This window comes from Grus americana, chromosome 2 (assembly GCF_028858705.1).
Source record: "Grus americana isolate bGruAme1 chromosome 2, bGruAme1.mat, whole genome shotgun sequence".
Lineage (NCBI taxonomy): Eukaryota > Metazoa > Chordata > Aves > Gruiformes > Gruidae > Grus > Grus americana.
The window spans coordinates 49,782,522-49,800,471 of NC_072853.1; the positions used below are offsets into that span (position 1 = coordinate 49,782,522).

Below are 17,950 nucleotides of genomic sequence, written 5' to 3' on the forward strand. Positions count from 1 at the left end.
TGGGGTCACAGTAGGTCATACTCTCAAAAAGGACCTTCATCTTGTGAGGTGACAACAGAAGTAAATGCTTGCGTTCCTTCCTTTAGGAGCTAGTTAGGAACCAATGAAAATGTAATTGTCTGCACAGATAGCTTCCAGCAATTTGAGATTATAAATAAGATTTTTACCAGAACAACACTGTTGAAAAATAAAGACTGATGACAAATGAGCTTGTTTAGTTATCTGTTAGCTACATCTTGGCTAGCTATCTATCTTTTTAGCAATCAACTACTTAGATTATTTGTGGGGCAGGATGTCTGGCATACAGTAGAGTTGGCATGAGCCCCAGTCTAGTGGTAGTTGTGAATGGCTTTAGTTTAAGCCTTTAAAGCCCAGTTCTTTATTCTGCTTTTTTACCAGTGCCTTGTGCAAAGGCATCCTAGAGCATGTCTACCTTCTAGACATGACGACAGTGAGGTGAATGACAATGCTGCAGTGCATCACACTGTGCAAATAGTATTCAGGCATATCTATCTTAAATGCATAAACATTCATCTAATTAAAATTTTTATATACATACATATTGCTTATTGGAATTCATAGTGCTATGCTAGCTTCATCAGTCTGCCAGAATTTGAAACTGCGGCATCGAGTACTTAATGAACGGATCCACAAGTGATCTTTAGAAAGTGCTTAGAATTAAGGCCAAATCTGAGGAGCTTTGTACTACTTATGACATTTTTCCCCTTTGGCTTTCATATTATGGAAGCCACATGAAATCAGCAAGGAGTCTTAAATTCATTCTTTGAAGGTATTATAAAACACTGCAGAGGAGTGCACTTGCCTCTTAGAATGAGAAAGTCTGGAATTTATTTGCTTAGAAAAATAAGAGTTGGATTTGGCATCTTTGCTCTATGCGGTAAATCATTATTACTAAGCAAAGTGTTTAGTCTCTTAATAGTACTACTCAAATCCTTGCTTCTCAATAGAAAACTTATGAGAAGCTCTACAAATCTGATGGAATAGAATCAAACCAGTAGATTGAGGGAGCATCCTGTTGGTATGCAAATAACAATGTTACTGACTTATTCTCAGTAAGCGTTACAGTCCTGAAAATAGGACTTCTGGTGAAATGATGTTTGCATTTTTCCTTTTTTACTCCTCGTGTTTTCCCCCTGACAGATATTGTTTGAAATTCTCCTAACATACTGTCTTTGTTTCATATTTTGCAGGATTATGACTTGAGCCAGCTCCAGCAGCCTGACACTGTGGAGCCAGATGCCATCAAACCTGTTGGAATCAGACGTCTTGATGAAAGGCCAATCCATGCAGAACCTCAGTATCCAGTCAGATCAGCTGCTCCTCATCCTGGGGACATTGGGGACTTCATTAATGAGGTAAAGGAGAGAAAGAGAGTTAACTCCTAAGATCTGATAAGCTTTTATATTTTGTTTATTATACTCTGCATGAGTAGCTGTTATGCTTGAACATAACAACTTTTTAAAACTTACTTAGACAATTAAAATTGGCTTGCTATATAGAAGTAAATATGTTCTTTTAAAGCGCAGACAAATTTAATTAACTCATTCAAACAGAAAGTGAAGATATATCAATTAACTTCTGTACATCTGTATTAATTACATTCATAAAACGTTATCAGCTGCAACCACAGTATCTCCAAGCAGGATTATTCTATGGGTTCCAAGTAATAAATAGACTAACAAAATTATAGTTTAGCCTAAATTCATTTATTAATTCACAGTAATTCAATAATGGAAGAAGTTCATTTTCATTTTCCTCATACATTACCCTTTGAATCCAGATAATAGTGGAAATGCGGTACCTTCAGTAAGACCAAAAGGATTCCATCAAATACGATTAGTGAGCAGGGCAGCTAAATTAAATGTTATGTAAGTGCTTTTAATACTTGTCTTGTCATAGAGCTTTAAACGTCTTTGCATTATCTTTGATTCTTCAATCTAATAAAGATAAATGTAAGTAAGATTCAGACTATACCAGATTACTCACAGTTCTGAAAGAAATGCCTCTACAATTATTTGTTTCATTATGTCTGTCACTGGTCAGTCTTAAATCATTGTTTTGTGGTACTTAAGTTAGAATGTGTTTCTTGTGCTTGCTGGTTATAGAACAACAAATACTATCTCAAAATTTGCCACTTAAAAGCAAGCTATATTCTGTAGATGAAGAGTAGTAGTTAATTATTTCCTCTTAATTTTCACATATCTTCCTTGGCAGCTAGAGCTGGACAAGTATTACGGTATTGCAGAACTGTTTTTGCGAACATGTTTATTCTTGTTTGCTTTAAAGAAAAGTCAGGCTAATACACTAAAGTCTTTTGTGTTAGCAAGCTGCAGAAAATTGACTTTGCAATGAGGTATGCAATACAATAGTAAAAAAATGTACAGGGAGGTGACTAACAGGAACCGTACAAATATTCTCATAAGACATTGTATTTTAAGAGATTCCAGGTTTGGGGAGATAGAGATGTCTCAATGGAGAGGATTTTTGCATGCCTTGCACTTCTAAATATTACAATTATAATCAGCTTCTGGAAAATAGTGGAGACACGGGACAATAGAAGGCCTACATTGTTGGCCAAGGCAGCGTCCACACAAGAACTTCCCCGTGCTTCCTCGTCATTTTCCAAATAATCAGAGTTTCCCATCCTACTCTCACACGGCTGTGAACAGACACTGCCCACCTGGCAGGCAGGAAGAACCCATAATCCTCAATACCCTGGTTTTTCTTGTGCTCAAAACAGCTATCCAGCTCTCTTACAGAGCCAAGACAAAGAATGAGTGTGATTCTCCTGGAAAGCCAGAGAGGGGACAGAGTTTGTCCAGCCTCCTACAGTTTTTAGATTACTTAGCAAGCTGTTCTTGCAATACTATTTTTCAGTAGGTTATCACTCTTGAAAATTATAGCATCAGTGTGCACACATGGAACTGTAGAAACAGTACATGCTGTCTTGATTTAATCCAATATGTTTGTATCTCAGTATAGATGAGTACAGTCATTTTCTTACTGCTGTCTGTTGTGTTAAATCAATACATCCCTTTATGCTTCCTCTTGCCATCCACTAAAAGAGAAAGTTTCTCCCAGTTATTCTTACACAGTAAAATAATGTCAATAATGTCATTGACTCTAAAATACAATTAACCTCAGAAATATATATGAAATTAAAGAAAACAGGGCAATTTTCTTGTCTGCAGTTTAGCTCAGAATTAATTATATCCTCTGAAGGGAACTATATCAGATAGTTTCTGTGTTTCAAGCATTATGTATTTAGCTTCTTTTTTCATAAAGTATTTCTTTCTTAGGATTTCACAGCAATGTGTCATTTTACTATGGGGCATTCCACCTAACCCTCTCTCTAGCAGACAGTAGTCACCCAAAGGTTGTCTGTGCTCTGTTTTGCCAGAAGTCTGAGCAAAATGGAGATTTTGTTTCTCTGAACCAGTTTCACCTTAATTTGTGTTTTATGTTAAAACTTCCCACAGCAAATGTGATTCTAAAAAGTCTATTGGGGAAAAAAATTTAGTCTTTCACAGTAGTACTTACTATTACAGTTAAATTTCCAAATTATCAATGTCTACAGTATAAACATGCAGGCTGCACAGGTTTTTAGACTCTCTTCAGAGAATTGCACCTGCAGTCCTGGCAAAATTATACCCAAACAAACTATTAAGTTTCTCTCAGTTTTACTTGGAGTAAGTGGAAGAAATATCTTGAGTAAAACCCATTCTGGACATTTCTTAGGGCAGTTCATACAGAAGATACGCTGAGCTGTGAAAACAACATAGGCAGATAAGAAAGGGCAAAGTTCATATCTCTTTGCGTCCAGCTTCAACATCATTAGGCAAAGAACTTTCTCCCACTGTAACTACAAGTCACACCGTAACTTTTCCCTTCGGCAGCGCTAATCCAAACCACCTGCAAAGCTAGCCCGGTGGCTAGCTGAGCGGGGAGGGGCTGCCTTTTAGTTGCCAGTACCTCGGTAGCAAAGTCTGCGTTACCCCCTTGGTTTGAAAAGATGCAACACTTTCAGAGATCAGTCTGGTCTTTTGGAGGACTTGGCCCTATTCCCAGAGATGCTGATGAGCATAATCCTTTGGGATGCTGGCCCATGCGCGGGAATTAATTTAGTCTGCTGAATGCTCACCAGCACCTCAGATGCACAGCCAGCATTGTTCAGATTAGCCTCTGAATTACTCCAGCTTTGACAAAGAAGAACTATAGGTCATTGATTTCAGATATTGGAGGATTTAACTGCCATTGCTGAGCAAGCATGGGTGGTTTTTTTCTTCTTTCTTTTATTACAAAGCCATAGGAAAAAAACCGTGAAAAATACCTAGTGGGTCATTGTGTTTCTTTCATTTTGACAGTAGTCTGTTTCTTCTGATATATTATTTTCTAGCTGTCATCAGTTGTATTAAATTTACTTAACTCAATGAGACATACGTAAGTGTGAGTACTTTGTAGCATTCTAATGACTTCTCCCTTGAAAAACAAGTTGCAAGTGTGATAAAAACTTCAAATATGTTTATAACACTTACAAAGTTAAGATAACACATACAGAGCTATGAACTTTCTAAAATAAGAAGGTTCCAGAGGTGCCTTATAATCAAAGTATGTTTTGCAGGCATAAGCAATATGACCTCGGGGACTTTCTTGTTTTGTCTGTTTCAATGGATAGATGAATCTCTAATTTAAGGAGGGAAGGAAAAAACCTCCTTTTCTTCCAGTCCAGTGTATAAACAAGTCAGTGAAATAAGTCATGTGTTATTAAGAATCCTCTGTAGACCTTGTTTTCCAGTTTGAGCCTTTTAAAACATAACCTGCAGAGTATGAAGCATAATTAACACTTAGAATAGTCAGGATTTGCAGGACAGTATAAATTAAGCCTGTTTGAAGTAGCTTTGTTAATCCTGTTTTCAAGAACTACCTATGTTGTCCCTAGAAATCTTAAACAAATTATATTGTGGTGGAGAGTTTGTGGCTAAGAATATATTTCTAATCAATAGAGGACATAGCCTGAGGTAAATTAAATTTAAATTACAAACTAAAGGTCTCATCCCATGAGGACATGGAGGACCCTCAATTCATTCTTAGTAAATGGTTATTGATACAGTGGACCTCCAAGCAGAACAGGGTCCCTCAGTGTTTTCTGTTCTCTCTTGTCAAGTAAAAAAAGGTTCTGGATTTAAACAATTTTTTTTATTTCCCTGTAGGGTTCTGTTCTTCCTTTCCTTCTCATCGAAAGTCTGCTGAATCTGATTAAGTAGTAGGATTACTGAAAATAAAAGCATTAGATTTTGTAACGTGTTGTGTTAGTACAAGATTTTCAGGGGTTTGCTTTCCCTTGATTTGAGACCAATTGAGAACGCCACACGTACTAAGGAAAGTGTAACTTACGGTTACCATTGTTCCTCTGTCAAGGCACTGTAGTTTCTCCTCTCTGCTCCTTATCTCCTCCTTAGTGAAAGTTGCCACGACATATGTAAAAGAGGAAGAGAAAAGAAGTGAGATTGCTACTCAGGCTGTCCTAGGTATGAAGCTGACCTTTGTATTGCCATGGCTCTTCATTACTGCTGTTGTGAATTGGGGCAAGGAAAGGTGACTTAGTTCGCTGTCTCCCAGCAATCGCCTGGTCCCAAGTGTGTACCCCAGCAATTCTGTTGTTGAATGAGCTTCTCTGTCTAGTAAAAACTTTGGGGTTTCAGATCAGGGAACCAAATAACTCTATCAACTCTGCTGCTCTGTGATTCTTGAACTCATTGGGAAAAAATGAGAGATCTCTTCAGAAGCGGTTGTCAATACCATGGCAGCAAAATCAGTAGAAGCAGTTCTTGTCAGCTATTTGTTGCCTTTTCAGTTGTGCCAATACAGCAGGTTGTGGTCCCACCCACTGAAAAAGGATGGCATAATAAGCAAAAAAGGTAGCAATACCAAAAGCAAAGGGAGCTTCATGGCAATGTCACTGCCAAAGCTGGCATCCAGTAACTCCAGCTTCGGACATGCTATAGAACCCAACAGCAAAGCTGAGCAGTGCACGGGGTAGGTTCAGAGTATATGCTTAGCAGAGGAAAAGTGAAAAAATTGTAGTATTTCTTTGTCATTTTAGTATGTAACTTGCCACACAAATATAGCAGAAAACTTGGTTGTCATTTGAAGAGTTAGCTACTAAGTTCAGTCATTATACTATGAATCTGAGGAATTTTTAACCAGAAGATAGGTGCAAATGTCAGTGTAACTTGGGCTGTGCAGTTGAATCAGTATGTCCGTAACATGGCCCATAGCTATGTTCTCTGAAGTGGATTACACAGTGAGCACAACCTTTGAAACAGTGAATTTGTTAGTGAGATACTATCTTGTAAGTCAGTAGCTCAAAACCATTTTTCTTTTTAAATGCTGTCATGATACCAGCAGCAAATTGGAAAAAAAAAAAAAAAACCACCCCAAAAAAATCCCACAACTTTCCCTTTGGAAAAAAAGATGGAAAGAGGCTGCCTCTGCCTTCTTGCCATGGATGGCTGATAGGTATCAGAATTTCTGCAGTTATGTAGGAAAATGGTTTGTTCACTGATTTTTAATGAATTAGTATCCCATGGTTGGCTGGCTGTTACTAGGCGGTACTACATGGAAATAGCATTTCTTCTTCAAGGTGGCTTTCTAAAATGACTTTTACACACTGATACCTGAGATTCATACCTCAGCACTCCTTAAGCTCAAGTGGTATTTATTCTCCTTCTCTGTCACCTGTGCTCAAAAAGCATGGGTGTCTGTCATCCCAAGCAGGCTTAAGGGGAGACACAAACACCGTAAGGCCAGTTACTGCCAAAGAAGTAAAGTTGTGTTTCTGCTTCAGCAGCAGAAATTGAGAGAATGCCTTAGAACTATTTCCAGCTTTGAAGCTGGATAAGGGGAGTTTTCCAGCACTTGCTATTGCCTTTTCAGAATCTCTAATCTTTTGTCCTTATTATGGCCATCAGGATGGAAAACTCCGAAGAGAAAGATAACAAGCATTACCAGTTATTCTTATCAGATAATTCAAAATTGTGCTTCTAATGCGGGCTATTAATAACCTGCTTGATGTTGTTGTACTACATGAAACGATTATTTTAAATCCAAAATGTATTCTTGATTAGAGGTCATTAGTTTGATAAATATGCTGGGTCTTTCCACCACTTACTTGCAAAATTATTTTAGGTACATTTTGCACACTTCTGAAGGATTTTAGATAGGCAATAAAGAACCAGGATTCTCTTCTACCTTATCAGTGTCATATCCTTTAATTAATGGGTTTTGCTGTAAACATATTTCTAGAAGAAAAATCAACATCTGTTTCCTTTATGTCACATTTAGACTAAACACAATTGAGAGTAAAACATACTTTTCTAAAACCAGAATACATTAAATAATTCAAAGGAGGCACACTCAATCCTTCAAATAACTGGGAGTATAATAAAGCCATTCTTTAAATAAATAAATATTAAAAATTAAAAATAAAACCAGCACAAATAGCACTTGTGAAAATTAACAGTGAGCAATTTAAAATCTTAGCTCAGCCTTATCGAATTCTGGAAGATACATTACACCTTGTCAGTGGCTGCCAGAGTAGATCCTATTCAGAGTGGAAGATCTTGAAAAAGCATTGTTAATCCTGTGGAAGAAACTATGAGGCTGAAAAATCCAAAACACAGGAGAGCTTTTTAACTTCAAGCTCCAGAGCCTTTTATATTCAACTTGTAAATCTTCCCAGGATAAGCACAGAGCAATCATCTTGTATTCTAAAATTAAACTTACCATTTAGGTTTGGACCTGGGTAAGAAAACAGGGAGGGAAGAGACTTTTCTCTGGAAGAAGTGTGGTTCTTTCCCTACTTTTCTCTTGTTCAATATGTGTTTGTTTTTATTTTGGGTTATTCAGTTCTTAAAAGTAGAAATTTAAAATTCCTGAAGACCGAATATTTGTGTGTTGATAACTTGAATACTTTGAAATGAGGAAACAAAAATGTTTGTAATCTTGTATTTAGCTTTGATGACATTGTGTGTGTTTGTGTGTGTTTCCTGAAGAGCAGGTGGAATCTTATGGGTGGTCATGGCAAAGCACACAAGGCTTAAGCCAACATATTGTATCTTTTTCCCACAGCAGCCTTCAGAGGTACATGAATTTTACGGAACTAACTAAATACGGCTTTTGGCTCACGCAGATGGACTGCAGGCCAGCAATGTCAGTGGATATGTTATTGGCCATGTGAGATGGCTGTTAAAGTGAATCTTTGCAAACGTGCCTATTTCTCCTTCCCCATCTGTCTGTTTAACCAGTCCCATATCGCTCGTGCCAGAGGTTGTGAGCTGTGTAGCTCTGAAATTGTATATGTATTAGAATCGGTCCTAGCGCCGTGCTGTTCTCTTAAGGTTTTGTCAGAGCTGTATTTGCAGCTACATTTAAAATGTCCAGTGCTCTAATGCTGGAAACCTGGCCGTTCTAAAAGGAATTGAAGTAAGTTCTTACTTCAGTTAGAAAAACATGAATCCTGTTTTGAATTGGTATTGCAGAACAAGAACTTGGTTTTCTCAAGTAGCGATTGATAGATAACTGCACTGCGATATTCCAGTTATGTTTTGTCTCTCTCTCCACTACAGAACTTCATCTTTTTTTCTCCCTCTCCTTCTTGCAGGGACTTAAAGCAGCCGACAATGACCCTACAGCCCCACCATATGACTCCCTCTTAGTCTTTGACTACGAAGGAAGTGGCTCCACTGCTGGATCCTTGAGCTCTCTTAACTCCTCAAGTAGTGGTGGTGAGCAAGACTATGACTACCTAAATGACTGGGGCCCACGTTTCAAGAAACTCGCTGATATGTATGGTGGAGGTGATGACTGAACTTCAAAGTGAACTTTGTTTTTGGACAAGTACAAACATTTCAACTGATATTCCCCAAAAGCATACAGAAGCTAGGCTTTAACTTTGTAGTCTACTAGCACAAGTGCTTGCTGAAGGCTTTGGCTTAGGCTGCAAACCAATTTGGGCTCCGTGGAATATCAGTGATCCAATGCTGTTTGGAAAAAAATATTGAGCTCAGTTACACTTGAATTTTACAGTACAGAAGCACTGGGATTTTATGTGCCTTTTTGTACCTTTTTCAGATCGGAATTAGTTTTATGTTTAAGGCTTTAATGGTACTGATTTATGAAATGATGCATTAAAGAGACAAAATATGTTGGGGTGGGGAGGAGTAAGGTGAAACACAATATGCTTCAACATGCTTTTGTTACATCGCATTGCTTTTATTAAAATAAGGAGATTAAAAATAAAAAAAATCCTCATGGAGCAATTTTATTATCTGGGAGAGAAGACCATGAGGTGGAACAATGTACATTACTTCTAGTTTTAGATGTTAGGGGATTTTTTTCACTAAAATTCTAAAACTTATGCAGCTGGTTGCAAATAAAGGGAGTTTTCATATCACCAGTTTGTAGCAGAATTGATTTTTTTTTTCCTTATGCTAGAATGTTAGACACATTTTGGTCTTAATCCATGTACACTTTTCTTTTTTCTTTTTTTTTTAATTTCTAGTATTTTTTTCCCACTTCACTGTAAAAAACGGTATGTGTACATAATGTTTTATTGGCATAGTCTGTGGAGAAGTGCAGAAACTTCAGAACACGTGTATGTATTATTTGGACTATGGATTCAGGTTTTTGCATGTTTATATCTTTCGTTATGGATAAAGTATTTACAAAACAGGTTGCAAACAAGTGACATTGATTCAATTGTTGAACTGTAGTTAGAGTACTCAATATTTTTTTTATTTTTATTTTTATTATTTTTTTTTGTTTGGGGAGGGAGAAAAGTTCTTAGCACAAAAGTTTTACATAATTTGTACCAAAAAAAGGGGGGAGGGGGAGGGGAGTTGGCCTGATACTGGTGGCACGAGTAAATATACAACATGTTTTGGGGGCGGGGAGGGAAGGGGGAAGGAACTTTCAAACTTGAGAGACTTCTGAGAACAGCTTTGCCTCTGTATTGTGTACCAGAATATGAATGATACACCTCTGACCCCAACGTTCTGAATAAAATGCTAATTTTGGATCTGGTGCTTGGTTTGGCTTTTTTTCTCCTACCTGGGCAGCCCTGACTATAGTAAATAAAAAGGGGACAAAGCGCATTAGAGTTCCGTGAGAAGTTGTGTGCGCTTCCTTAGCATTCGATGCTGCTGAACTGAAAATAAGCTGCATATAGAAGAAAATTTGGCACAAATTTGGAAGGCAAGTTCCCAGGTGAAAGCAAAGTGATCTCTGCCATTTCTGGGAATTCAAAATTTTCAGTGCCACATCGATGGCTAGCTCTTGGGTTTAATGTACATTATCTAAATAACAGAGTTTACATCACTTTTGGCTCATTTCTAGACTGACAGTTTAATGATTGTGTGATTATGCCGTGGGTTGCATGAAATAAATTGCAGATCATGGCAGTCATCTGCCGCCTGAACTTTCTTACGCTGAAGTAAAGACGAGCCCGTGTTAACTTCAGTGCGCATCAGATCGTGTCCTTCAAGGAGGTGCTTACGGTCACAGAGCTATATCAAAAAGTCCCGTTAGGACATCAGTCATCACTAAACGCGTTTCTAAGCTGGTAACAATGATTTATTTGCAAACGTGGCAAACACAGTAGGCACAGCAGTTCTGCCTTCTTTCACTTGCAACTATCTGCTCAGGTCCAATGTCTACATTTATACTCGTTAAGGACCTAATTGCAAGCAGTGCAAAGCTCAAACTCCGCAGAAACGGCGCGGTGCCGCAGTCTGCTGAGAGAACTGGAGCAGCGGGGGGGGGGGGGGTCGGGGTGCTGGGACTGGCGCAGCAGCCTCCTGCGCTGGGACGGCTGGTGCCAGGGAGTTGGTCTGCGGGCCACGCTCTTCAGCACGGTGTGGCTTCAGCGCTGCCTCGGCACTCGAACCATCATTGACATCACCTGACTGTGACTTCTTCCAGAGGGAAATGCTGAAATCTGAGTTGGGGAGCGTAGAACGCCGCATATGAGGTATCCCTTTTCATGGGCACGTCGCCTTTCTTCTCGTGTTCCTGGTGATGCCTGCGAACGTCGAGAGGTAGCGATCCCTTCAGACTGGCATAGAGCATTTCAGCATCTGCGCACCTGGCTGTTACTTATCTTGTGCATTCATAACGATCACTCGATACTGTAACAAAGCCTTGTTTTTTCCAGTAATGTGTCAAAATTACCAATGACCTTTTTTAAGCTATTTCCATATTAATTAGCACTGTGGGGAAAAAATGAAAATCGGCCTATGCATAGTTAAGTAAGGCAAACTCTTGGAAAGGGCAGGACTTAAACTGGAAATGCATGTTAAATAAGCAGAAGGCCGCTTTTAGCACATTGATTTTTCTGTCTTCCGCAATTTATGCAAAAATGTATTTTAAACGTAATAATTCTATTATTGTTATTTGGCCAACAAACTGGAAATGCCAGCTGATTTTTATTTAATTGACATTGAATATTAAAAGATACAGAGGGGGAAAGACTTGCGAAAGATTTCCAGTTTTGGCTATAGCACATTTTTTTTGTTACAATGGAGCAGAGGTCATCTTTTATGAGCACTCAGCTCTTTTGGACAGCAATAGGAGCTTTATCTTGATCAGACAATCTTCCAGCTCTATCTACAGCTGCTTTGAAATTGTAGCAACGATTCTCAAACCTAGTGTTAGGTCAGCATTAGGTCTACTGAACAGAACAAAGGGTAAATCACTTTTATGCATCTCAAATGCTTTTGCAAGAAAGAAAGATATTTGAACTGATCCTCTTTCATCCAGCTTCAAGTTAGTTCTTATTCCAGAAATGCATGGCCAGGTTTTGTACCCGTGATAGATACTTAAAATCCCTGTCAGAGGACAGCACTGAGAGGAAGAGGATGGCTGACCCTTCAACCCTACAGTTGTTTTGGGAAATTCTGGCAGCCTGCTTTGGAAATGGGAGTTGGCAGTGATACATATTATTTCTGCCCTGCAGACATTGTATCCAAGGGAAGTCAGTGGCAAAAAGTGCAGCCTTAGGAACTTTACCATCTCAGCCTTTCTACAATTTTTTTTTTCTTCCAATGACAGTCCTTCATAGCCTATGTCCTTCTGAACTTCAGGATGAAAAAGGTGGAGAAGGGTGGTTTTGGGGAATAAATGTCTCAAATGGGTACACAAAGCCTTACATATGGGTGGATATCTTCCTGTGTTTCCTCTGGGATTGCCAAGTATTGGTGAAGGATGTTAATACTCATCCCGTAACAGTCTAAAACATACTTACACTCCCTCCAAGTAGTTGGTTTGAGTGACGTTTGAGTTCTCACCTGGTGATTTTACTGGTGGTGATGTGTTCTTGGCTGTGCTGTAGCACTGTTGCAAGCTGTCTATAAAGCTCACTGTGATCTTTCTGAATACAAAAAAATTCACATAAATCAGTTTGATAAGGCAGACAATGAGCACTGACTTCTTACCCTTGTTCCAGGTTAGTTTCTGTTGGTTGACTCTTTTATAAAATGTTCATAAATTCATGTAAATTTTAAATGGAAGATGTTTGTGTCTGGGTTGCAGTGGTTTGCAGTGGTTTGCAGACAGAGCATGTTTCTCAGTTGTGAACAGAAGTATTTTAGCCACTTACTTTCTTCTGATGCCAAAATAGCAAAGTCACTCTGACGCTAAAAGCCACATGAAGTCTGCTTCTTGGGAGTTCTGTTTTTTGGTACATAGTATTTTTTAGAACCCTACCAAATTCTTTACCCTAAAGAACATTTGTATCTACTCTGCCATGGCCCCATTCACCTTAACACACAAGGGAAGATGTCTTCTGGCAGGTGATGGGACACACATCCCCAAAAGAGTCTCTCAAACCTGCTGTAGTCATTCAAGATGTCTGACGTAAGCCACTGCCAATTCTTCCCTTACACAGCTACTCCCACCTTCCTAAGGAGCTTTCTTTCTAGCAGGAGTAGCATGGTTTGGGCAGATTTACCTTTCTGGATCAGGAATGTGAAAGCAAAGTCCTCGCTTTTACTTCAGTCAATACTAATTATTCCAATAAAATGCAGAAAAGTCACTCAAGTGCCTTAAAACCTAATCCACCAAGGCATATTTTACACATGGTTTTCCTCATTCAGGCAGAGGTGATCTAGATTTGTATGACGCCCTTTTTTCATTTTCTTTACATTTCTTTACATAAGCTTTACTTTTGACTCGTACTGTAGGCAAGGATCTTTCCTATCCCTAAAGCGCAGGATAGTTGCCCTTTACTTAATATACGCCACAGGAATAATGAAAAATTTTCACCTTAGCAGCAAAGCCCAGCTGGGAAATCGGAAAAGAATGGCTAAGGAAAAAAAAGCTAAGTGCTTCCCACAGGGACTTACGGTGCCTTCCATCATACGGGCAGGGAAAGAGCATCCCATTTGTTAGGGACCCTTTGATCAATCAATGCAAGGCACTCCCCAGCCAACCTGCTGCTTCTGTACTGGCCAAACAGTTCCTTTGGTGTAATGGAGAACTCGGAGATGCCTCTTCTCTGGAGCTCCTGGTGTAATGCGGCTGCCTTTCCTGCTGGGGTACATTCCACCACTGAGCTTTCCCAGTTTTTCCCCTCAGTTTACCTAGATAGTTGACAGTGCCAAATCTCAACTCAGGCTCTACACATTCTTCTTTTTACAGCCTCAAAGAATCAAGGTCTTAGTCTTGGTTTGGTTTGGTTGTTTTGCTGTAGAATTGAGGATGTATTCTCAACATAGCAATAGCTGGGAAGACCTGTCTTCCTTTTCCAAGTTTAGCGTCCCAAACAGTATGTTTCCCCTGCAATAGGATTTATAGAACATCTAAAAATACAGCAATAGCCAGTAATACTCTAGCTGCTTATAATCATATCTCGTATTTGTATGCTCTTTTGATTTTTCTGTCACAGAAGGGCATACAACCAGTGCAGTGACAATGTGAAGTTGCAGCCGCCATAGAGCTCTTTGGAAAGATCGGTCAGGGTGAGGTGGTGGGCATCTGCTCTCTGAACTGCTCTCCCTGTAGCTCTGGCTGCAGAGAATGCATCTATGTGTGCATAACGAACTCTTGGCACTCAGAGGATTTAAGTGCAGTCGCAGTTCTCTTGCCCCTCTCCGAGCACACAAAAGCCACCCACGTATGATGCTGGGACGCAAAACCTGGACCTCCTGGGCACCTACACGTCTCGTCTCATTCCTCCCCACTGTTCCCTCATCACCTTTACAATCAGCCACTACCTGGACAAGGCAGTCATTATTTTCTCTTTGCTTTCATCTTTTTTCTCCTCCCCTCCACCTTGTGAGAGACTAACTTTTAGAAAGTTGTGGTGGGTTGACCCTGGCTGGGGGCCAGGTGCCCACCAGAGCTGCTCTCTCACTCCCCTCATTCACCAGACAGGGGAGAAAAGGCATAACGAAATGCTTGTGGGTCGAGATAAGGACAGGGAGAGATCACTCACTAATTGTTGTCACGAGCAAAACAGACCGAACTTAGAGAGGGAATTCATCTAATTTATTACTAGGCAAAACAGAGTAGAGGAATGAGAAATAAAATCAACTCTTAAAACACCTCCCCCCACCCCTCCCATCTTCCCGGGCTCGACTTCACTCCCGGCTTCAACCTTCCCCCCCTCAGCGGCACAGGGGGACGGGGAATGGGGGTTGGGGTCAGTTCATCTCATGGTGTTTCTGCCGCTTCTTCATCCTCAGGGGGAGGACTCCTCTCATCGTTCCCCTGCTCCAGCATGGAGTCCCTCTCACGGGGTGCAGACCTTCAGGAGCAAACTGCTCCAGCGTGGGGTCCCCCACGGGGTCACAAGTCCTGCCAGCAAACCTGCCCTGGCATGGGCTCCCCTCTGCACGGGTCCACCGGTCCTGCCAGGAGCTTGCTCCAGCGTGGGCTTCCCACGGGCCACAGCCTCCTTCAGGTGCCTCCACCTGCTCTGGCATGGGGTCCTCCACGGGCTGCAGGTGGAATCTCTACACCCCCTCATCCTTCCTCCATGGGCTGCAGGGGGACAGCCTGCTTCACCATGGCCTTCACCACGGGCTGCAGGGGGATCTCTGCTCCGGCGCCTGGAGCACCTCCTGCCCCTCCTTCTGCACTGACCTTGGTGTCTGCAGAGTTTCTTACATCTTCTCACTCCTCTCTCCGGCTGCAAAAGCTCTCTCTCTCTAAGTGTTTTTCTTCTTCTTAAATATGTTATCACAGAGGCGCTGATGGGCTCAGCCTTGGCCAGCGGCGGGCCCGTCTTGGAGCCGGCTGGCATTGGCTCTATCAGACACAGGGGAAGCTTCTAGCAGCTTCTCACAGAAGCCACCCCTGTAGCCCCCCCCCTGCTACCAAACCTTGCCGCACAAACCCAACACAAAAGTATTTAGGACCATTTATCTCTTATTAACAAAAGGAATGCTCCCTGGTTTATGAAATAGTGTTGTTGCTTGCTGCATTTCCCACTTCTAGTATACATTTTTAAAATCCTTTTGGTTTGCATTAACAAATTCTACTTACCTAGTTCTCTTGGTAAGACTGAGAGAATATTTCTGGTTTCCCCTTCCCCATTTTCAGTGTCTGTAACCAGCTCTTTTGCTGGTGTTTTCAGCCCTTTGATCAGTCTCCTGTAACTGAACTAAATGGTCAACCTCTTCTTCCCTGAAGTGGCTGATGGTTTGTTGTTTTTTTTTCCTTCTAGTGCTCTAGGGGGAGCATTCTTGTTGACTTGGTATTTTCCTTTGTGACACCCAGAAAAAAATAGATTTTTTCATTGTTTGATATATTTGTTACTATTTCTTTTTTTTTTTAATTTTTTTTTACAAACACCAATGCATTTGTAAACCTCAGGGTGATATGCATTTATGTAATTTCATGAAACAACCTTCAGGTGGTTCACCCCCTCCCACAGAGCCTAAACAGTGATTCTGAAAGCAACATATTTTGCTCTGGGTATGAATAATGAATAGTAGCATTGTGCAAATTACTTTTATACTCCTGCTTCTGAAGATAAAATTTGTTGATGTGGTATGGGTATATATAGATAGACAGATCTGTGGGCCCACCCCTTCTGTGTTCCATGTTACAGAAGTTTGATTATTACATTACATTTGTTATCTGCAGTACTGCAGGGCGAGCTTATAAAAACCCAGCTGTCTCTGTGCTCCATAAATCAAAAGTAATGGACAGATAATCAAAATTATGTTCCAATTCTAGAACATTCATTACTGGTAGCATTGTATAAAGCAGATATAAAAGCAAGCAGAGTTTTTGTGTTAGGATGATAGAGGGAATTACACTAAAAATGTAGAATCATTACTGGTATGTTCTGACTTGAAGTTAATAAAGAGCAGTTTGCTCAGCGAGGTTATTTTAAGATAAACTGAGAAATAAACAAAAATGAATCTTTTAGCCTGGCCTAGTCAGGAAGCAATATTCAGTGCCCTATCTTTCTGAGAAATGATTTTTCCTCATTTGGGCAGAATGAAGGCAACCAAGAAAAATGGCCAAAAAAAGTAAACCCAACCCTTAAAAAACTGCTTATGGATTGGGAGAGGCAACTTCAAAGACCTGCTCTGCTGTCGTGTCTTATAACAGAAGAATTACGGGCTACTGCAGATTTTTTTGATCTTCCCATTTTTTGTGCAGCAAGAATTCACACTGACTAGAGCCCAAGTAATCTGACTGCAGAGCATCTAAGTCCAAGCTCTAACTTTGAGTTAGTTGCTTTGGTGTTTCCTGTTGTTCCCTGTTGGTATGACTAAATATTTGCTGTTCCCAAGAAAAGACTTTAAAGCCTAAACTACTGTTTGGGGTGTAAAAAGTTCCAGTCCATGCTCAGGAACAGGGAATTGTGCTTTGGTATTTTATATGCTGAGTCAATGCCCTAACCATTATTTTGAAAACGGTCTCTTCAATTTTGCCATGAAAATCTCTGGAAAGCTCTAGATTTTATCCTGAAGGAAACCTATCACAAATCCTTTGCATTTATTTGCAAAATAAATTGTTTTCTGGACATTCCCATTCAGCCTGCAGCTCTTTGAACGCAAGACTCAAATGGCAATAAAGTTTTCCTATGGGACAAGGACCACAAAGAAACATTTGGAGCACAAGCCTTCAGGGTTGTCCTTCAGAGACTGGAAGGCAATCCTTTGCTGAATAGCAGTCCATCAGGTCAAGTTCTCATGACAAATCTTGCCGCTTTGAAGCTCAGTAGTGTCAACATGTCTACTGGAGCAATGAATTACAGATCATAAGTAAGATTGGCAGAATACAGCCCTTCAAAAATGAGTTCAGATACAAAGCTCCTGAGTCAATCGAGATGCTTCCATTGAGGATGCCCTCAAAGCAGCATTCAGCGCAGAGAAAACATTTACACCTGTAGTATTCTTGCAGCTATAGTATATGATAGTATATGAAGCTAAACAACCTTGAATAACCAGTAATATAAGCATGAATACATTTATTTCAGAAAACAGAGACTGACATAACAATTCCAAGTTGTTATGGATTGTCAGTTGACTTCTTTTTGAAAAAATGTCCTTTAATGACCTTATGTTTATTACAACTCGTGTTCACTAAGGTGCTATGTTTGCTGAACTCTGGACCGTGCTGTGATGACAGGTGACTCTGTTTAAATGAGCTTTTACAGAAATCTGTTTCAGAACTGAGTATCTGGAAGAGAATTTTGATGGTGATTTTGTTGGTTGCCGGTCTCAAACACCACTAGGCACTCAGACCTTTAGTAGCTGTCACAGGAATATGAGATCAGCTACCATTCTATAGGAGAGGGAAAAGATCACTCTGTGAAATTAGGTTTCAACACTGCTCCAGTCATACATAGAGTAGTAAAAAAGTATATAGTAAAGTGCTGGGTCATGAGCTATATGCTATATACATATTTATT

At 40.1% G+C, this 17,950-nt stretch overlaps 1 protein-coding gene across 1 annotated transcript in view; it reads left to right on the forward strand.

Moving 5' to 3' along the window:
* Positions 1-10,104, forward strand: part of CDH2 (cadherin 2) — a 122,103-nt gene extending 111,999 nt beyond the window's left edge. Inside the window, exons 15-16 of the mRNA XM_054817067.1 lie at positions 1,212-1,376; positions 8,684-10,104. Coding sequence (XP_054673042.1) covers positions 1,212-1,376; positions 8,684-8,890 — 372 coding nt within the window. The 3' untranslated portion in view covers positions 8,891-10,104. The remainder of the gene's footprint in view (positions 1-1,211; positions 1,377-8,683) is intronic.
* Positions 10,105-17,950: the final 7,846 nt, after the last annotated feature.